Source organism: Melanaphis sacchari, unplaced genomic scaffold (genome assembly GCF_002803265.2).
Source record: "Melanaphis sacchari strain LSU unplaced genomic scaffold, SCAv2.0 Contig86_pilon_pilon, whole genome shotgun sequence".
NCBI classification, from domain to species: domain Eukaryota; kingdom Metazoa; phylum Arthropoda; class Insecta; order Hemiptera; family Aphididae; genus Melanaphis; species Melanaphis sacchari.
Genome location: NW_020271611.1, coordinates 696,568 through 721,526, shown reverse-complemented (window position 1 = coordinate 721,526; position 24,959 = coordinate 696,568). Strand labels below are relative to the sequence as shown.

Sequence of the window (24,959 nt, the reverse complement as noted above, 5' to 3'; positions counted from 1 at the left end):
TTTGTTTTAACGTAGGTTTAACATTAGATTTTGTTAAATCAATATTTATCTGTTTTTGAAAATTTGAAAATTGTTTATGATACATCAATTTATATATTATTAAATAGTTAATATAAAATGGATAATCATAAACAAGTTTTAGGTATCAATGGTTTGTATAGTTTGTGTACAATATATTAATTGTATTTTACCGACTTGATTATACACTCCCTACACGAGTAACTAACCTACTGTATGTTTTCTTAGTAAATGTTGGCGGTAAAGTGGAAAGAAAAATAATTTGCGCTATTGTGATAAAAATAAGTAATTTTATAAGAAGTTACGCCAGGTTTGTAATGTTTTGTTATATCGTTTAAAGTGTTTTTTTTTTCAATTTTATTATATAATGCGTTTATGTGTATTATTGTGATGGCTTTAGAAACGAAACAATAGTGGGAGGAGCCTAGAACTAAAATCAAATGATTTTCAATAGAACAAAGGGTTAGATTAGGGTAAGGTTTCATTATGAAATCATTCTATCAGTCTTAGATTCAGGTGTGTTAAATTATAGAAACGCCATTTTGCCGTTGAATGAATTGTAAAAAAATATATATTAATTTACATATAAATGACTATTTAACAATTTCTATTATAATCATGTATTTTAATCATTATGTATGATAATATTTTACAGTGTGTTTACGAGTGGTTTTTAAGGGAGACACTGGTCGTGTAATAGACTTTTTAATAATATGTATTATGCATGTGTTGTGTGTTCAATTTATATTATGCAATGCACAAAAGGCAGAGATACTCAAATTATATTTATTTTATTTATTTTTGTTAAATGTCTTTTTGTTAAATTTATTTTTGAAACTGTGCGCAAAACATGTTAATTATTTTTGTTCACGAAAATTGTATAGAAAACGAGTATTTATCATTAAAATAAAACATACCTTATGTGTAATAATAGTTATAACTTATAATACATAACGGTACGGAACTGCGTTGGTGAGGTTTAAGTATAAAATGTAATATTGTACCTACGCTCGTATTTTCTTTTTCTTTTTTTTTTCTTTTGCAGCCTTTACATATTTATTACGAGAGCTATAAATTATTATATATATAATATACTATAGCTGTCCGTGTCAAATAACACCCTCTCGACACTATTATATAATGACGAGAGAGTTTGAAATGGTCTGAAATGATTGACAGACAAATATTTACCAAAGAGTAGGCAACAGCCGTACAGGTACAAAAAAAAAAATAAATAAATACAATATCATATTATACAAACCTGTATGTACGCACCTATAAATAGGTGTATATATTTTTTTTTTATAACTAAATTAAACACGACACGCCGTTCCTCTTCAATATCGTTGATGATCATTTTCTTTACAGGCTATAATATTATATAATGACAAGTGATTGTTTTCCAACCGGAAGTATATCGATATTATTTCTAGAGGATAACCATTTGATACGTACACGAAAACTAACATGTATATGATATATAATACGGTTTTTATTTGATACAAAACGAAGATTGGTTTTAACAGGTATTAAGTTTTTAGGATAGGTTTAATAATAGTCATTACGTGTTTTGGAAACTTAATACACTAACTTAATACACATATATATATATGTTTCTATTTCAACTTTTAATTTTCAGTGATTCCGACGGGTCCATTTCGTTCTAATTTTTCGTACACTGTACATGCGCGAGTTCAAAATAATAAAATATTTTAGGTCGGTGAATGAATAAAACATTATATAATATAATAGTATGTTTTACACGCGATAAATTACATATAATGTGTGACCTTATAAATAACTGATATTACAACTATACGAAGAATAAATATTTACAAATAAGTCCGCGTGTAATGGCGATATACACATACAAATATTATATTGGTAGACTAAAGTACGAATACAATTATCTATTCATAATTACAATATATGATAATATTATTTAGGTATATATTATGTAGTTATGAATAAATGAGAAGAAATCCCTAAAAATAATACAACTTAAAATAATTATAAAATAAAACAATTATTTAATATATAATAATATAGTACATTGTCGTATAATATGGATATTTGAAATTCAAATTTGGTTTTTTTCTACCGTACATATTATATATTATAGTTAATTAAGAACGATCTCAAGTTAATATTTATGTTTTAACAAAACGTAATATAATACAACATATTATATATATATATATATTTTTTTTATGTTATTTATTATATAAAATCGAAGGAATGGATTTAATTTATGTTTTTTTTTTTTTTTTTGTATGAAAAATGTATAATAATATAATTAACACGCTTAGTATTTCTATAATATCGGAGTAAGTGCATGGTTTGACAACAAATATTTTGTTAAAGAGAGTGAAAAAAAAAAATAAAGCCGTAGAATTAAAACGTATGATTTATTATTATATTAGTAGCTTAACAATGTAATACATCGAGTAGACAGCGACGATGATATACGTAATATTATAAACAAAAATATCGCATTTTTATCTAGACGACTGCAATCGCATGTGCAACGCACCGTACACCAATACACTACCATAGAGTAATGAATATATTATCTATTATATTCGTCGTCCGAGACTATACAATACGTATGCACATGACGGTGCAGTATCGCGTGGAGTTCCATCGTGTGATGGATAACATCTGCGGTTTTATCTTGAAACGTTGTCAGATCTTGCCGGCACATCCCTTATACGCTCGTACCTATCAGTGGGGTGGCGAGGGGTGTGCAACTCTCTTCGAAATTTCGGGAAAATTAAAAAATTCTTTCAGCGTTGGGTACGTATCTATTGTGTAAGACGACTTGTATAAGTGTATTGATGCAAAAGTTTAAAATGTTATTTATTCACACGGTTCAACATAATAGTATGCGGAACTTTGGAGCGATCCTAGTTAAGATTCGTCTACATAAAAAATTATCAGTGCCTCTTTCTCAAAGTGAATTCCCACCTATTCGCTACTGGTATAGTGATTTATTATATTTTATATATGTATAATTATTGGAAGTTGTGCGCACGCGCTTACCGATCGAAATAATATAATATGATGTGACATTTTTTCGTACTCGAATCGCGTTCGTATGATATTATTAATATTGTTGCAGCGTACAATATTGCATTTAGTCGCAGAGTCACGCTCGAATAATAGTGCAATGCAGTAGGCGGACGGTAGTGTTCCATTCTAAGGTTTTTGACGGGAAATAAAACCTGATAACACAGTATTTTTCTCCGCGTACACTATAATATTAACACACGATCTCGTTCTTGACCCTTGGGAAATACCATAAATCCGTTTCGTAAAAAAATATAATTTTTTTCTTATCACACATATTCCGGATCGAGTATTACTGTGTTAACAGAGCCGTATAATAATATTATAATTAAAAATTATTACAAATATAGTTATATCGTATTTAAATCACTAATCGCAATCGGCGGTACCTATAATTTTTTTTACAGTTTAAGTGACCGATGTAGGTTTTTACGCGATTTGCGTTGTTTTTTTTTTTCTAATTAATTTCTGAAAAATTCAGAAAAAAAAAGTTCATTTTGATTTTTATTTATTGGTGAGTATAAGCTGTAACTTACGGGTTCAGACGTTTCCGTTTCGCAACGCCGTCAGTAGTCATTGTATTTTTTTGTATTTAAGTCATCATTTAATATTATTATTATACATCATAGTCCTACTGTATGTGCTTAAATTTAAATCGAACGAAATAATATTTTCGATTGTTGTGTATGTTATTATTGCAATTATAAGAATAATGTATTATGCGAAAACCACAGACAAAAATAAAATATCTTAAAGACGAAAAAACATTATTATTATTATTACGGCAACACGAATAAATAATAATATTAATTATGATTTTCATCATTAACATAACATTATACTCATCTATGTCTAAATCTATGTGTATTTAATAATCGTAAAATATATTATAATCTTTATAATATTATGTTTAATGGTTATGTATAATTTGGGGTGGCCGCGCGTCCCGTTCCTCACGTCCGTATGTGCGATCCACCAGACCCGTCGACTCTCGTTTCGCGTTGAAATCGGGAGCCGCGTAAATCTCTGAGAGATTATTATTATTTTTTTTTTTTTTTTTTTGCTCGTCGATAAAATCATACGCAGTTATACCGCGGATAACAGTTAATGTTTATTATATAATATTATTGTATGTACGGTTTTAATAAACGGTTTTACGTGTGTGTTGCGGCGTGCGCGACATGAAACATTGTGATTTCTTTCAAATCTTGTGCTTAAAAAAACAAAAAACCAAAAAAAAAAAAAAACGCGGACCGCGGTTCGAAAATGAGCGATACGTTTTCGTGTACAATACCCGCCGGCGTAGTAATGTCGTTCTCGCGAGTAATACGCGACGCGTGCCCGTACGGAGCGCGTAACGGCGGAGTGGATGTTTTAATGGGAAATTGTGTTTTCACCGACCGGCGTAACACATCAAACGCGTAGACGGCGGGTAAGTAATTGGAGATTTCGAGTGATTTGAAAACCGATATAGATTCGTTGGAAAACAGCGATGGAATATTATTTCATTCGTGTCGCTACTGTACACCTACGAACCTCCATGACGGCGGCATATCCGTCCAAATAGTTATTGTGCTCGCATCGTTAACATATTTCGTGCTCGACGTTTTGGCCACCCCGCACACCCGCAAATCCGTGCGCAGAGACGTACACACGTCACACGCACACACACGTGCACACACAGACACACACACACACACACACACACAGACACAGACACACACACGCACACAGACACACAGACACAAAGACACACACACGTGCACACACAGACACACAGACACAAAGACACACAGACACACAGACACAAAGACACACAGACACACAGACACACACACACAGACACACACACACACACACACACACACGCAGACACACACACACACACACACACACACACACACACACGCAGACACGTAATTATAAAATGTAAGTATGTAAGTCTATATAATATTATATCGTTGTCGTTTATAATATTATCATCGTCGCTCGGCAGGCGTTGTTGGCCTAAGAGCGACGCGAACGGACGATGGCGAGGACGGTGGCGAGGACGGGTAGAGCTGACAGACACAGCGGCGCCGGGAGACCCGAGGCCGCCGCCGCCGACTTGGTCGATTCCCAGAGCACGCGATCCGAATTTTGGGCCGCGTCCGGCGCCCCGTCCACGAGCGGCTGCTCCTTGCCGGGGCACGTGTCCTCGTTCAGCGATATGACGGCGATCAGCTGCGTATCGTCTGACAGCCTTGGCGACCCGTCGGCCGCGTCCATCGTTTCTCCGCTGCTGCCGACCGATTTGTCTGCGGCCGTCTCGGCGTCGACCTTGTTAGCGCCGTAACCGCCGCCGTAACCGTTTTTCGGGCCCGCCACTTTCAGATCGGACGTCAAGTCGCCGTCGCCGTCGGCCGTTTCGTTCATCTGACACTGCGCGGCCGACATCTCGCGCGCCACTTGTTCGTTGTTCGTTTCGATGGCCAGTTGGTTCATCCACAGCAGACCGCAGTCGCATTCGAACTTGTTACCTGTGAACGAGAGACAAACCAAAAGAAAAACATGAGAAATTAGTACAATGTATTTACTTTTTTTAAAACAAATATATTTTTTAATAAATTTCTTTGACGTTTATATATAAATATGAATGTATAGGGTCATAGTTGATAGCTGATTTGAAAAAAATTATTAAAACACTAGAAAATTATGTATTCCCTAGAAACAAAAGTTCAAAAAAATAAAAATATGAAATAATTTATTAAAATTTATTTCAAAAATTAAAAAAATATATATTTTGTTAAACTTGAAATAAAGATAATACGTGTTGTCTGTGGATTGGTATCTACTCTCTTTTATCCATTAATGAAAGTTATTTCATTTTTGACAATATAATTATCAAATCATATATTTAAATATGAAGAAAAATTAAATATTACAAGTAGGTATTTAAATATTGCAAATTATTCAAATATCTAAAATGATCTCTCTGTAATTTAAAACGTATATTCATATTGTTACTCAATATTTTTAAAATGTAGCTGCTGTTCAATAGTACAATTATTTTAATTGCGACACGGCGTATTAGATAGTCAATTTAGCTACACCACATTTTATGTCAATATTTTCGTTCACTTGTAATAATAAATTTTTACTTTTTATTTTTAGTTTACTATTACACAACGAACGGTAATAATTTAAAAACTAAAGAATTTTTAATAAATCTAACTGTAGTTTAGATATTTATGAATGCTAATTCTTAACTTGGTCTTATAGTTGTATTGTCTGTGCTAAATATATTTTTTTATGTTGTTGACAAATGTTAGTTTATATTTTAGATTTGTTGAGCTGTATAAATTAATTTCAAAACTTTTATAAATAATATATACATTATATTTTAAGAGAAGAGAGTAAGGTATTGGTTTAACAATTTATAATTGCGCTTTTTGAGGTCAGTACTTTTGATGAAAAAGTTTAATGTAGCCCATTCTAAGAATGAAAATGGAATACTGATTGTATTTAATGAAACACATATTTTTTGTATAAACTTATGAAAATAACTGAAAAATTTGTAAAAATTCAACAACGATATTATATTTATTAAGTAAAATAAATGTTATAAATTAGAAATACTATTTTTTTTGAACAAATTTTCTTTCGGCTAGACTGAATTCTGTTTAAAACTTAAAAACACATTGTCTAGTGATTATCTACTAACTAAAAATTATAAAAACTTAAATAACAAAAAATTATAAATAATAACACCGTCAAGACTATATATTCGTGTAACAATTGCATTTCCTTCATTTATAGTTGTGCCTATAGCATTCAGATTTACGTTACGGTAAGTCGGGTTATCGTCGCATGTATTTTGCATATATAATTGTACCTATATATATATATATATATTATATGGTATTATTAGTATGGCTACAATGGTGAAGCGGTATCTAACGTATATTTATATATTATACTGATACCCATAATTCGGTAAATCTAATTTTTTAAGACACAATAAAATACTTAGATAACGTCAAGAAAACGGTATATACATCTAGACACTATAATAATATGTGTATAGCAAAGTATAGGTAATACTTTTGCACATCGTAAATAGTATAGTATTATATTTTTATAATGCGAGCATATTACAGTTTGTTAAATAATAATATATCAAAAAATTTTGAATAGATATGGTACGAATGAAAATTTTGAAAATGCGCGTATGTTAGAAACTATAAAAGTACAAAAGGAGAGGTATTCTTAGAATTTTATCATTGCTTACCACGGCAATATAAAAAAACTATAAAAATGAATGAAAAAAAAAAATTATGTTTTATGTATTATATTAAGCTGCAAGTAATGTGAGTGTTAAGTCTTCTAGGTTTTATTCATATAACAAAATTTAATTTTTTGATAAATTGCAGTGATTAAAATGTATATTAATATGATATGCTATAATTTATTATATTATGTGAAATATGCTTGAAGATCTGTTGTATATTTTATTCAGTTTAAATATAATATATATATTAAATTATAATTTTTTCAATACATTATTTTTTAATGACAAAAATAGTTTATCAATAGCATTGAAAAGATTTTAAAAATGTTGACATGAAGTATAGTTTTTTTTCTTATCTTAATAACATCATATTACCCTAAAAACAATTTAAAACCCATTTAAATATAAATACAATTATAATTAGGTAAAATATAACAATTAATTTCTTCTTAAAATAAAAAAAAAAAAAAAAAAAAAAATGGTTAGGTTAGGTTAAATAAAATGTTTATTGAAGAATTTAAAAACCTATTAAAAACGGAAATTACCTTACTTTAATTTTTCTACCTTTTTGATTTTTTTTTTTTTTTAATTGGATTATTATTCAATTGCAGATATATTATTAAAATAATGGAGAATATAATATTAAAAAATATTAATAGACAACTGCCAAAAAATTAAATAGGAAATAACGACAGTAATCAAAATTATAATCCTTACCTGAAGTATAGGATTTATAACTTTGATTTTCTAAACTGTAAAATTGTGAAATAATAAAATATTAACTGAGAGAAAAAAATATGTAAATTTAAATATTTCAAATAACAGTTTTCGGTTAAAAATGTTATTTTAATTAAATGCAAGAACTAGGAGTAGGAAAATTTAAATTCCAATCATCCACTCATAGTAGAAAAGCTGCATGGCAGGGAAAAAACTAATATTATATGATAATATATCTTCCTAATAATACGCATTTGATTTTTAAACAACATAATAATTTATAAATTAAGAATATTTTATCTCCTATTGTATAGCCTTTATTTTTCTTTATAATATTGATATCTCAATAACAGATTATAGTGCAAAAAATTGATAAACGATTGTAATTACATATTAATAATTCACAGTATGATATTCTTAACACTAAACACTGAAGTTAGTTAAAAGTCATAACATTTTTTCGATATTAAAATATGGTAGGATCAATTATAAAGCATAACTAATACTTGAGTGTATTGTCATTTAGCTTCTAAAATTAAATTATGTGTATAAAAAGCTTGCATTTCTATAAAAAATTGTCCATTCACTCGTTATTTAATATTTATAAATCGATATTTTTCTAAACTTTTGTAATTTATTTTAACTCAGATAGTGATTTTATTGTCAGTTTTAGAGCTAGGTGAATACTAAAAATTTCTAACTATTGATGCTCAAAATAAACTATTTCACATAAATAAGTATTTTAAAATATATTAATTCTTATAAGTGTCCACTGTTAAAAGAGTTAAGTACTATATATTACGTGTTAATTGATACATATTTCAAATTATGGTAATAATTTATTACAGTTCCGCGAAAATAATTGCAATGCACCGAAATGGATTAAAATGTTAATAATCCAATTAACGCTTTTTCAGTTGTATTAACTGTATACGTTTTCCTGGACATTGCCAAGAGACAATTTTCGTGTTCGATTTACTAATATAATATATTTAAATAATACATAATCTATAAAATATGTAAGCATAAACAAAATAGGAAATATAAAAGGTGATCGACTCTAATGAAAATTCAATTAATACCATGCGGACAACACAATGTTTCTACAGTATTTCTTTCTATTTGGAAAAATAGCGGTATCTAAATTAGGTATTGGAAATAGCAATAGCATGACCAACAAAAATTAACAAAGCAATTGTGCATTTTTTTTTAAATATTATGCTCATAGTTTCGCGTTGTTTAGTATTATATCTTACAGTCTTTTAAAAGTATTCAAGTACAAATACATACCTAATATGTATTAATTTCGAAAAATATTTGAAATACGTATTTGATTACTCGGTAAGAAATTGTATAAAAAAGAAATAGAAAATTCAAATTTTGTAAAAAATATATTTATTTTTTTTTTATAGATCAACTGAATCACATTTGATTAAAATGTTCATTTTTTAAATAAATATTATAGATAATTTATACCAATTATTTTATGTATAACATTTATTACTCATCTTTTTTCTTGGTCGGCTTATCGATTTATCAACTGAATACAATTATTATAAAAAAATATTTTGAATATTAATTTTTTTATTGGACGTGATTAAAATAAAAAATAAGAAAACCTATATAAATAAAAATAAAAATAAAAAAAATTGAAAATTAGTTTTTGATTTTTAGTATAAATATTACGAAAAAGTATTTAAAATATTTTGTACGAGGACATTTTTTAAAAATATTTGACATACGTATTTGTGTACTTATTTGAAATAATTTGAATAATTTTATTCAAGCACTTTACAAGACTGATAACATCATTAAGCAACAAAATAGTAAATACCTAAATGTCGATCTTAAAATCATTTATAACCGATTTTCGCTCTCTACGCCCATAATGAAACAATATCAAACAATGTATATTATGGATAACGAAAAAATATCTTTAGAAATAGCGTTTACAAAGGTTTTCAAAAAAAAAAAAATAATGGATAAGAATATACAACAAAAATTTTACAAACAATGACGTACGTTCGCTCTGTACAATGTTATTATTATTATTATTATTATTATTATTATTATTAAAATAAACGTGACTCTATCGTATAAAAATTATTTAAAAATTTCCAAAACTTCACTGCAGATGTTTGTGTATTGCATATATGTATAATATGTGCAGTCATTTCAAACCATTGTCAAATACCAATTTCATTTGGTGCGTCGTCAATCCGATTAAACTTATGCGAATTCACCGCCACACGCGGTTTCTTTGTGTACACCACACATAGTTTTCATCAGTAATTAGTTTAGAGTTGTCCCAAAGCACCCACAGGCTGTTTGTGATTTGGTATATCATACACCACGTCTTTCGCATGACGATTTCCCTCGGCTGTGAATATTTTTGTTTTGTTCACATAATATTATATAATGTGAACGAATCCTTTGTGTTACGACGGCTATATATATATATATATATATATTTATATTTATATGTATACGTATGTAGACCTATGCACACGTTTATTCGTCGTACACGTCTGTTTGACGGCTAAACGGTCGGATCAAAATCATTTACATTTTTATGACATTTTTGACGGAATGCTGGAAAACAGCGAAACGCGAAAAAAAAGGATGACATTTTATTTTTTTATACACATTGTATATATTATTATTGTAAACGAATTGCAGCGATCTACGGGCTTCGTAACATTATCGCGGTGCACTCGATCATTTATCGTTGAAACAATAATAATCGTACAAAACAATAATTCCTATTGCTGATATTATATTATAATGTACGCCACAGAATAATATATTGCGGTGGAATTGTAATACTATGCCGTTAAGAATCAACAAACGAGTGGTATTTCGATCCATCATCGTGGTTATTGAAAATCTATTGGGATGTATATTGTATACAACATGATATTTCAAACAAATATAAATTTCTCAGCTCCCCGTGTGTATATAACGCCTATAGACGAGTCAAGTGCTCTTACGTCAATAGACCACAATAGATACGTAGGTTTATATATATACCTCAAAATAATGCACAAAATCGGTACAATTTAATATTCTGAATGATTTTAATGTGCACTTAAGTTACCTATTCTCCGCTGTCTATACATATCTTATCGCACGAAACGATGAATAAATATTATGCCAAACACACACTTCGATGTACTGGTTGTGGAGTGTATTGAATTTGTATAATTTTAGATGGCGGTTATAAATTTTAAAAAAAAAACATGTGATATATTAAACACTCTCTCAAAAAAATTATCAAGGTTGTTTTATATTAACACAATTTTTCATCGCAAATATATTGTTCCTATGAAATCAAATCGATTTCTATTTAATTGATAGCCATATATTATCTGTTACATTATAATAATTATAATTTAAATTTTAGTATTAATTTTTGATTATTAGTATAATATATTAACCTAGATATTTGAAATTTTCATACTATTGATACTGTTCTAACTTCTATTATATCATAAAATACAATTTTAAAATTTGTAGGTACCTCATCATTATCTATTATTGATGATTCTATGAGAGACCCTCGTTATCAATCATATGATAATAACAAAGATATATTTCAGAATCTAAAAGAAGCTACTTCTGAGAAGATAGCTTTGCAAGTATTAGAAAGTAGTTTACCAAGTATTGATGAAAATGAGATAGTTTCTAAAAAACGACGTGTTAAAAGCGGTAAACGTGCCAAGAAGCATTCAGATTAAGAAATTAATATCCTAAACGATTTGTTCAATTTTGTCCAAAATGTAAGAGGGAAAATTCCACTAGAAGTGATAGAAATAAAACTTTAAATCATTTTCAACTTTATTAAATAGAACTTTAGTCAAAAACATAGTGGATACAAATAATGATAAATTAAATTGGCTAAAGATAGTTTAATTGAGATACCTATGATAATCATTTTGGTATTATTAAGTTCAAGTATTCCCTAAAAGAGGATACACTATTCAGATGCTTTGACTTAAAAAAAGACCTCTAAGAAACAGAGATAAAAGTTTTGTTGAGATTCAAAATTTAATAATTTCTCAAAAATATTCAAAAGAAGTGCCAATTGATATTGTAAAAGGAAAGATCTTATTTGTTCATTATTATTTATAAATTCAGTTCCTTTATCATTCATTATATCATCAATTGAAAATTATACTTATAAAAGAATGCTTGTACAAGATGAATCTGATGGAGAAAATGAGTAAGACTGACTACCAAATTTAAAGTTTCTCCTAATTATATTTTTAACTTAAATTAATATTGTAAACAAAAATGACAATTTTTTTTTTTTTTATTTAAAGTTATTCAATTATTTTAGTATTAAAAAAAAAAAAAAAAAAAAAAAAATGTTTAAATAAAAATTCAAATAAATTTTAAATGTCTTTCCTACTCAACTTAGTTTTGGCACTTATCAGCTTTTGCCACAATGGTACAGAATTATATAAGACGTTGAAATACTTCAAGTATTTTAGGATAATATATATTATTAGGATTAGATATTTAGATATAGCAGTGTATTCAGGCTCGAGGATTAGGTGCGGAAAATATACTCAAGCCCCCGAAATATACACGCTGTGTTCATCTTGATTAGCTTGGCAAATTTCGGAATGAGAATTATACGTGTGTCGTAGTAGTTAACCTCACGAGATTATAAAATGAAACAAACTTCATATTTTATTTTAAGGTATACCTGCACAAATACACATGCCAGATAATTATTATCATTACAGTCCGCTAGACGTATTTGCGAACCATGTAGTTGATTAATATGAGTAATATTTTCACATTTTCCAACTCACCTTTTAAATTATAGCAGCGTATTTAAGATTTACAAGCGTATACAATTATTATTATTTATTAATCATGATAGCTTTTATAAAGCTCATTTGATTAATTACATTTAATTCAACAATATCATTGGTCAAATAAAATGTATTGTTAGGAAATTCACGTTTAGCGCTCGATTTAGTTGATAAAGACTCATATTTCTCTCATTATATTAAGAGACTGACACACTGCGTTGTTGTGTAGTGTATACATCGATCATTATAATTTCAAAGTTTTAGTACAACTCAAGTTGACTTGGGTTTGATAGGCAATGGATAGGATTGGAAATCTTATGAATAACATACACAATATTAATAAAGGTTATGAATCGATTTGCCCAACTTAGTATACCTACATCAATATTTAATTTCACCATCAGTTTGAAATCGAAACACTGAGTTAGAATTTTAAAGTTATGAAAATCACATGGAAAAATATCAAATAAGTGAAAAATTAAATTAAATCATTATTTTGCGTGACGGTCATCCTCAGAAATATTTTATTTTGTGATATGATTTCACTTATGCTTAGTTCGTAAAAAAAATATGACTTTTATTCTAAATTTTATTAAACATAATAATATCATTGACGTGGTTTACTTTAGCGAATTAATTATTGAGTAATTACTAAGTCCTCCGCGTAATATTATTTTATTTGAAATGTCATCGATATCGAACGCGCACAACGGTTTTCAGTCGTCTGCAATGTCGTACGATATAAACATAATATTTTGACGTGCGTGGGCTAAAAATGCATAATTCTACGCGCGCGCCCGATAGTAGTGTTATTCGTACAGGTACCTATTATATAATGATATGTATGCAGGGTGGTTGTTGTAATGTCAGGTGTGACATTAATGGCTAGGATCAGGAGTGAATAGTATTCTCTCACGGAATTCCCGCCAATTTAGTAGCACGAAATTCGAACGACCCATCACCTAAACCTCCTCCCCCCCCCTCAAAACCGCTGCACGTCTGCATGTACGTGCACTCGTGTAGGCTGCTGAGCCCAAACGACACGCGGACGAAAATAATATTCGAACGGGAATAATAGTAGTCGCACGCGTGTTTGACATTAACATTTCAATATGTGTCATTAAACGTGACGTGAACATTATTGGCTACTTTTGTCACGTAGTTCGTATAATAATAAAAGGAATTTCGGCAAAAAAAAACACACACACATTGAACACATACGTGTGACGTTGAGTTACATAAAGTCTCGCGGCGGTCGCCGCATCCATTCCGCACGGTTGACGCGTCTTGTGCCTACAATATCTACTGGCTACGCCGTACACGCACAAACGTGCCGCAGCGTGTTATTACACTTTACGCAGTGTACTTTGGCAAGTTTTCTAATTTCCGGCCGACGTACACGTCGTATACGACAGCGACTCGATAACACGGTCACGGTCGGTCCGACAGTGTACGTATACGAATTTAATAATCTAGGTAGACGCTTCTAACACAAATTACGCATATATATATCGTAGCCACTTGATGAAATTGATCTTTTCATGAAAAGATGACCATTTCATGAAATGGAAACAGATTTTTTACACTTCGTGAAGTTCGAAAATATTTCACAATATGGTCACTTTTTCATGAAATGGTCACACTAATTTAACATCGTGTAATTTTTTTCACAATGTGGTCATTCACTTTGTGTACTGAAAATTGAAATACAATATTTATTACACACGTAAATGTACAAGCTTTAATAAACATAAATGTAAGTTATTTTTATCTAAAGAACTCGTAAAGTTTGATTATATCCGTTAACTAGGTAGGTACGTGACACGTGTCCATATAAAATAAAACAAATACTATCTATATTCTATACGACTATATACTGCAATTACCGGACTATCCGAAATGTGTAGATAATATTTTCATTTAAGTTATCCATTTTTAATATACTACGTAGAGATAGAATACAGTAGATAATTGTAATAGAATACGATCGAATGATCCACACAGCAATTACTAAAAACTTGAGCATCAAAGTATAACTAAAATACTGCTATGACATTATCCTATTATGACATTTATCAAAACCAATAAAATATTATCTACACATTTCGGATAGTCCGGTAATTGCAGTATAATAGTCGTATATAATATAGATAGTATTTGTTTTATTTTATATGGACACGTGTCACGTACCTACCTAGTTAACGGATATAATCAAACTTTACGTGTTCTTTAGATAAAAATAACTTACATTTATGTTTATTAAAGCTTGTACATTTACGTGTGTAATAAATATTGTATTTCAATTTTCAGTACACAAAGTGAACGACCACATTGTGAAAAAAATACACGATGTTAAATTAGTGTGACCATTTCATGAAAAAGTGACCATATTGTGAAATATTTTGAAATTTGTTTACTATACCGTCAAATTCCTGTTCATACTCTATTAAAATAGAAAAAAAACAAAAGAAATAAACAAATATAATTTCGAACTTTAGTTAAAAGTATTTAAAGTTTAAAGTTTAGATAATGGAGTAGTGGACCAACATTTTGTATGGTACTCGTATGCCTCTTAATTTCATTCATCTAAACTTTAAAAAGATAATAATAATTAAAAAGTCGCAACAAGTTATCGTTAAAATACTTGGTTCTTGTTAAAATACCTCGTTTTTTAGACAAATATCAATCAAAATTGATTAGACAAAATTGATTGAATTAAATATTAATATTTAACTTCATTGAAGTGCATTAATTTCATGTAAGGTTATTTGTTTATCCCATCCCCTAATTATTGTAATTTAAAATAATAGGTAAGTGTCTACAATACATATTTAGTTGAAAAGGCTCCACAAGGGTATCGACATTTAGTTTAAAAAGTCAGTTTCAAATATATTCTAATTTAAAATTGTTTATAATTTTATTGGTAAAGATGTTGTGCTATGACAAGCCTTACAATATTCGAATGAGAAAAAATATTAATTAGAAAACTATGTAATATTCGTACTGTTAGTTTTATATTTTTTTGAATCATAACGGATTTTAATATTTATTGTACGGTTTCAATTAATTAATTAATCATCTAAAGGAAATATGATTTAGAGATTTTGAAGAATTTCTAATTGATATTGATATGATACCTATAAGGCCTTAAGAGTATTATTGTTAAAAATTTCTTTGATTTCAAGTCATTTTGTACTTGGTAATAATGAAAACTAAAAATTAAACCTAACAAATACTTATTCTACATATTTTTGTAGAGTATTATACTATGAATAACGTCAATATATGTATATATTCACTAATATTGTCACTCGCGTTGACATCTACATTAAAATGTATGTAGGTATTTGATAAATTGAATAGAAATTATAAAAATATTACAATATTTGTTATGAAAATAACACATAATATACGTAACATTAAGTAACTATAAATTTGCTAACCAGCAATAAACACATAATCAGTTTTTTAATAATACAAGTGATGTGATTCGTCAAGTTATATTGTGGTCAATTATGGATCATTGAAAAGCACAAAATTGAATAGCTCTGTTGATTTAATTTTGCACAATTATGAGTTTTTACTATTTGGAGAATAATGGAAATGAGTATTTGTCGGAGCGAAATATTATTTTTAAAACTGTAATGTAAAATAGGTGCAGTGTTTATCATAGGTACCAACAAATGTATAGTTTTTCTATTCACTAACAATATACTACAATAGTGTTTATGTGTTTCTCTGACCAGTATAATTTTCTATTTTAGTCTATGCTATTCGTGCATCTCATATTGTGTCCGTTCCAATAAATAGCATTTTTACCTAACTTATTAATTTGAATCTTATTTTGTTTGAACTATTATCGTATTCAATTATTGTTTTTTTTTTTTTATTTCAGTAATTATTGTTTTATAAATTTAAATTTAAATAATAATAATAATATAACAATTAAAATGTGCATAATATTCATTTCGTCGTCGAGTTTTCGAGCTATCTCTTCTAATTTTGCATTTGTTGTTTCGACACGAATACTTCTACATTATCATATGCGTGTACATGATATATAATTATATTTTACTCCTACGATATCATATATTATTATGTATAATAGTTCGTATAACACGCGATACTCTGTACACATAATATTTGAGTACAAAGTTCATATGTACAAATGCCAAATGCCGAAGCGAGGAAGATGTTTATATATTATTTTGTATTCGAACTGCAGACCGCCTCGAATTATACGCCAACCTAAAGCGAACAAATAATGAGAAAATCGCATAACCGACACGTTTTCAAAATCCAATGTCGGCGCTACTCGTACACAAGTATCATACCTATGTGTATACAAGTACAAGTTAAGAAGTTAAGCAAGTATGTCCGGCGTGTTCGGATCGTGTACCTATATATAATATATACACGCACACCCATAATACGCGTAATGCGTAATGATGTAAACTCGTACGCGACGTACGGTGTACAACAACAGCAACTGTCATCGTCCTCGCCGTATAATAATGGCTTATACTCGTACGATTGCAGCGTAGGTACCTCATACGTCTAAACGTATAAAAACTATGCGAGTTCTTGTGCGAAAAACTTTTTCCAATTCCGTGGAAAATCGCGTCCAATTATCGTTTACAAACCGATTTGAATGGGTTTGCGAATGTTATAAGGTACTTTGAGTGTATATTATGTATAGAATTTGATGGTAAAAGTTTAATTCGTGTGAGTCTCATCATTACATAGATTATGCGTTACACTGCGACTTTTGTTATAGACTCAATAGGACTTTCTCTTTTTCAATTACATATATTATACATATATTGTTATAATACGCTCGGTATAGGTAAAGCTCCTTTTTTTGGGGCTTTTTAAAATATAAATTGCCCATAGCTGCAGGTTAATTTACCTTTTTTAAACGGCATTCCTCGATAATTTCAATCTCGCAGTTTGAAACGAAATTATTTTTGGAAAACAGTCAATATAAAGTAGGTACATTGTTCATTTAAGCATCGACCAATACATAGTTTTTCTATTTACTGTAAACATTTAAATTGTTAAGTTTATATTTATCACATATAGTGTAAAAGTAGATTCTATATATTATATAGTTGTAAAACTTTTCTCGTTCTATCTAAATTTTAAACGATCATAACTTTATAAATAATATGTTATTTACTGATACGTTAAAAAAAAAAAAAACTATTTGTTAATACTTTGGCATTAATGTTTAACAGCCTATACTTCTTCTTAAATATAAATGCAAGGTACAATATCTTATCGAAAATATTTGCAATAATTATTGAATTAATTTTATTTCGACAAAAAATGTATACTTTGGTTTTTTAATATCTTCATTGAGCTTTTTTCATAGTGCTGATGGATTATTGAATATTTTTTGTGCTTTAATATATTTAGAGCAGTCGGTCGTTGCATAATTTAATTTAGTTCGATTATTATAGAAATGTAAACAAAGACACGAATTTATACTTCTTCGGATTACCGTTTTCGTTATAAGTTAATATAATTTGATTTTTTTACTAATGCGTAATCAATTATAATATTAAGATTAAAATCGGTAGAGGATAAGCTAGCGCTATTGGTTACTCTCCGAACGTCAAACGATCGCTGTAATGTAGTTATTGAGTAAACGTTAAATTTTTCTTTTCATCACGCAGGCTATATTATTATATTATAATTATAAAATAAACAGTTAGGTAAATGTTGTTCGTAGGTTTGTTGTACTTAATTATTTTTTTGTTTTCATATAAATCAATAATTCATCAGTGCGAATCAACGACGCTTTTATTCGATTCGATCGCGTTTCGTGTTACTGCAGGTATTCATTATAAAAACGTCGACGCGTAATAATCGCGGATTTCCCACGAGTAACCCATTTAGCGTAGGATTATATATATATATATATATTTATTTATTATGCGCGTTCAAGCGCGCACGTGTGTGTGTACGTCCGGGAGTTCACCCTTTTTCTATTTCACATGAACCAGGGCAAGAGGGATGAATGTGATAATAAACAACAAGTGGCAATGGGCCTGCACGACCTGTACGGTATATTATTATACATAAAATATAGTATATACGTATACTTATTATAAACAGTTCATTCTCGTGATCGCGGCCAATAAAATTGCAAGGTCGAGAGCGTATATTTCATTATGTATTGGTTGATTATATATATTTTCCGACAGTATAAAAAAAAACTAAACGTTTCCAAAACCGTTCGTATGCGTTTGGCAAAAGTTCCGAGTATGTCGAATTTACTTTCGGCGGCTCGGTCTTTATTGGTGGCCCCACGTAATGGTTATTAGGTCGAATATAATACACGTATGTGTTATGGATAAACGCGGGATATTTTGATTTTTTTTTTTTTTTGTTTTCCCGACGGTTTTTCATCGTTTTAATAAAATAAATAACGGTTTGTGAACGAAAATCCACGATGTGACTGCATAGACAAAGTCAAAACTGCGTACTTTTAATGTATACAGTACATTATATACGTATAAGGGTATAAGAATATTTCAATAATACCACAGGGTTTACGGTACCTTAATGTCTTATTATTGCATATGAATACCGAAAATGTTACTGCTACACAAAATTAGTATGTCATTTGACTAAATATATTTAAATTTGATGTGCGTTTGTATGTTAATGCAGATACTCAGTGTATCGGTAAGTTATTCACATCAGGGTTTGTCGATAAATCGATTTCCGTAAAATTAGATACTGCGGGTAGTATACACTTATTTATTTTTATAATTTTTACAGTATTCTGTTAAATCTCAACTATGTATTTTATACGTACATAATATTATTATACTATTGCGAAATTTTGAGTGAAGAATTTTGTTTTCGAAAACAATAATTTTGATTATCTAATTTAAATGTTTTTACAAAATAATATTTTTTAAATTATTAAAACGTTCATTCAATATTCTTTGTCATTGCGAATTATAAATAATGACTATTTATAGAATATTAATTATAATGTTTTAATGATAACATTCTGAAAATTTTCATTCCCCGGCAAACCATTTTATATTATAATTGAATATATTTTATTTTTAATCAATATAATCCAAGGCTTGCATTTAAAAAAAAAATTCATTATACGTTATTTACAATTAAAATGTTATACAAATTTTGCGTTTATCGTTATTCAGGATTTAAAAATTATTCAACTTTTGCGTTTATCGTTATTCAGAAATACATATTTTACAATATCCTGTATGAAAATGACATTTACACAGAATTACAGAAATTTATATTTTGCACTGATTATTTTGACATATTACTTTGGCTGCATTCATTTATACCTTATTACAATTGACAAAATAATCAACATCTATAATTCCTGTCGTTATAACATAATATTATATTATATTGGTAATATAAAAGTATCTAAAAAGCTAATAACCTAATATACTATAGACTATACTGACTATGGAGTATATAAATATTAAGGTATAGAATGTATAATTTATACCTATTGTAATATTACTATTATTAAATAGTACATACTACATTCACAAATAACAGAATAAATATCTATGTCTAATATCAATATGTAATATATTCATGAATACATTCGAAAAAACAAATAATATACATTTTATATTTTATTGATTGTTCCCTCTAAAAATTAATATATTTACTAATAAATCACTAGAAATTGAATTTTTCAAGTTGGACAATATAAATTTTAAGCCAAAAAAGCTTCGTTCGAAACTAAGCTACAAGGCAAAAAAATAAAAATATTTTAGCCAAAATTTGATAATTATAAATAATTAAAACTAAAATTAATAAATTTCAAATAATAAAATTTATCCAGCATAGATACTTCAACAATTCTGAGCAAACTGAACACAATAGTTCAATAGTTTAAATTTCGACAGTAGTACAGTTTAATATTGTCAGGGCATTACTCTATGGGACATCATTAATTGTGATAATTATTGTTAATATTATTTTATTATAGTTATTGGCAATAAAATTATCCCATTTATACTTACCTATTACATTTTAAAATAACATCTATGCGGGAATAGCCCGGATACGGAATAAAATTAGTTCTTGGTTGAATAAAAATAAATGCCGTAAAATAAATATTTTCATGAAATCAGTATCATAATTTATATTAATTATAATATGATTATTAAATAATTGGAAATTAATTATTTCGTTTGATGATATACTATGATATTATATAACATTTTTGTCATGTTTTGCTTTATGATATATCATGTATTTTGTTAACCGTTATATATTGTTTTGTGTTTTTAAATTATTTGTTTATCATTTTTCATTATAATTACGTTTACAAACTTCAATTGTTTTTTGTCAAATATAACGTTATAATCATAACGTTTGAAAGCCTTGATATAATTTATTGTTGGCAATACATAGGTCAACATAGTCTTATGAAATATAATTATGTCCATGAGTTATAATTTAATAATAAGTTCAGTGCATTCAATAAAAATAATTATAATACTAACAAACATTAAAAAAATAAAGTAATAATTAATTTTTTTATTTTTTTTATATTTTGTTTTAGTATTGAATCCTATATGCGTGCGAAATAATTGTCATTCGAACACTACTACGACACGCACGCAGTTCATATTCAATAATATATTATTATATCGTGTTAAATCGGTCACATAAGTATAATACGACATAATACGATTAAAAGGAGTGCATCTGAATAATGTATAATATAATATTAAGTTTAATATATCCATACAAGTATTATTACTATGAATTATTGACTTTAATGTAAATGTAGAACCTCGTGTATAATTAACTTATTTCGCGGAATTTAATTTTACTAATTTTTAAATAATTACCAAGCAAAAGTCATAAAAGGCAGAATAAAAAGAAAAACTACTACGATTTGTATGGACTCAAATATTTACTATAGAAAATTATTTATTTTTTTATTAATAGTTGAAATGATAACGTGTTTATTGATTAAAAACGATTTCTGCATTTAAAAAAAATATTCTGATAAAAACGTATTTAAATCATTTTAAAAATTAATTTAAAAAATGTACAATTATATATGCATGACCTCTCTACGATATATTACAAGAGTTTATGATATTTATTCTACATTTAGTATTACTTAGTAAAGAATTAAAAAATGCTGGTTTATTTAAACTTTTTAGTTTACGATTTGTTTTAATTACAATCAATAATTAATATTTAATAGTACAAATTAATAATAATTGTATTGACAATAAATAAATCGCAATATTCATAAAATAAGTTTTTTTTCTACTAATTTCGAATTCACTTATTATAATTAAGCCAAAGTGGCAAGTACTTTTTTTTTGTAAAATTTATTTTTGCGCTTTTGTGCAGTGTATGATGAAGATAACGAACGGTAGTTTACATTTCACACAACTAATATTATCATCAAACGACTTTCAGGTAAAAATAACATGCGCATTGTGCATAGTATAGTACAGCTAGAGTGGATTTACCATATTTTCTTAAAATAATTGACAACCATTTAAAAATTCTGTATTTATTTATGCTAGATATTATAATTCTAAACTTCCAAGGGCTCCGGTACGATACACGCACATGCTATCACCTCCTTTTAGTTATTACACTGAATACACTGATCTACGTAATTCATACATACAAGTGAAATAGTTGCAATTGAACATTCAATAAAAACGGTCACAATGATAAATTAATTCATAAAGACAAGTATTACTCATAAATATGTGTATAACCCGTTTCGTGTTTACTCTTAACCATTCTTTTGATCAGTGGCGGCGCGTTAGGGTAGACAATGAGACATAGTCTACCCAAAAATCCCAAAAATATAAAACAATTTAATTAAAAAAATTAGTTATTTATTATATGATACTATACCTACTATATAAGTATTTTATTTGTTCATAATTTTATAAATAAAATGTTATTTACACTGATTCGTCTCTACAATGTCTGTGTGAGTAACGACTAACGAGTATGACTAAATATATATAGTATAATTTTATTTATATCTTATCGATAATTATGTAATCGCTCCGTTGTCGCCGTCAAATCGGTCGAGACATATTGAATTGTGTTTCACTATTGATGACGAGGGCTTATGACATGGTAAACGGGACGTAGTGGGGTATTACCAAAATTATATGCATGGACGAGACATGTCTCAACGTAATATTTTAGTAATTTAATTATTTTAATTGCACATTTGCATTCCGATTGTGGTTAATGGCACATGTTTAATGTTTATCATTTTTTCTTAATGAAGTGATATACATTTAAAACTTAATATGTCAGATATTATTGATATTATTTTAAATAAAGGTCTTGGTTCTTTTTCGCAACAAAACAAAATCGGCGAATTGATTTAAATTATATTCAAATATAGTTATTTTATGTAATTTACTTTTTTTTATGATGATCTAATTTTTAAATAAATTTTATATAATACCATATCTTTGGTTGTCTTGTTGTCTACCCTATGAAATTGTTCACGCGCCGCCACTGCTTTTGATTATGTTACACGTCGCGCGATACATCACGTGCGCTGCACAGTACGATATTTAACCGATCGATTCCCTTAGCCTGCTGATGCACGATTTTTATATGTGCAAATATTATTTATTTTTTTTGTTTTATCTTTATTCAGTATCCATGACGCACGTCAAGTGCGCTGAGTAGTGGGGCGGTAGTGGTGTATTTGATGAGGATAATGTCAAAATAAATCATTCGATCAAATTAGACTAGAAAAAATCGGGCGCGACGTGTCAAACCAGCCCTCGTCGGTATACAAAGGGTGGCGGCGGTGCAACCGGTGCATAATACGTAATACATTATACACACTAAATGCCGTACACAACGTACGTCGATTGCGGGCGTACAGTGTAGGATCAATGAGAAGTTTATAATATGTCCGTGAAAAGGTTCGAAAAGAAAACAGGGCGGAGGTCGTTGTCGGTGTCGCACCTCATTTATGTAATAGCACTAAGAAGGAAACATCAAACGGTCGTTGCGGGTGGGAATTTCAGGGTTGTCGGTCTCCCCTAATACATATAATAGTATATAGAAATACCAAGCGGCGGACCATCGGCTGCAGGAGACGACGAAAAACAAACACGACGGAGCGGTGAGTGAGTCATTGCGAACGCTAAACGAAAACAAATGTATGTATAGGACGGTGAGATCGCGTTCGCTTGCAGGTCCCTGGGGATGATGAGCGAGGAGGGTTGACGACGAAATGGGGTCGAGTTTAGGTTTTTTTCTCGTTTATTTAATTTGGGTTTTTTTCCCGGTATATCGGGGAGAAATATCCAGGATCAAAGACGCACGCACAAAGTGTATATTATTTATCGGAATACACTGCAGCAAGAGAAACTGATAATTACGATATATAGACTGCGCGGCGTTAATATGCTCGGTTAATTTAAACCCATTATCACGAGATTTTTTTTTCTCGAAGTCGTATCAGTCGACTCGACGTGATGGTCTTCTGCAACAGTCGTCGATCGTTATCCCTTTATATAAACTGCAGCGTGTTTCAAAGACTCGAGTTTTATATTAGGTATGCGGAGATAGCAAATTGTGCTAGAGGGCGGACAGGAGTGGCACAGGAGTGTGAATGCGAGTAGCGCGAGTGTGTAAGTGTGCGGATATGATTGTGCTTGGGTGTGTGTGTGTGTGTGGGTGCGTGATTAGTAAGGGATGAGGGACGATAATATTATTATTTAGTATGATTGAATATCGCGGAAAGTTCTACGCGAGACAAAAGACAGATTCTGTGTGACTCGCCGGCCTATCGTATAATTATTATGATGTATATATATCACCGGAGTGGCAAAGATCTGTATCCTGTGTCACTGTTGCTCTAACTTATCGCAGTGAGTGAGTGCGTATAATGATAATCCGTCCGCTGCCGATGCCGTTTGATAGACTGTGCTCGGAGCAATACGCGAATATCGTATACACACCCACACGCACACAAGCTGCGTTCACCCACCGCGAGGACAATCATTGTTCTTTGTGCCGCGGGAGTG

General features: G+C 29.2%; 1 protein-coding gene across 1 annotated transcript in view; it reads right to left on the bottom strand.

Annotated features, from left to right (window-relative positions):
• Nucleotides 1-4,998: 4,998 nt before the first annotated feature.
• The window catches only part of LOC112602355 (connectin-like), a 243,929-nt gene continuing 223,968 nt past the window's right edge, over nt 4,999-24,959 (bottom strand). The window contains exon 4 of the mRNA XM_025350390.1: nt 4,999-5,606. Coding sequence (XP_025206175.1) covers nt 5,095-5,606 — 512 coding nt within the window. The 3' untranslated portion in view covers nt 4,999-5,094. The remainder of the gene's footprint in view (nt 5,607-24,959) is intronic.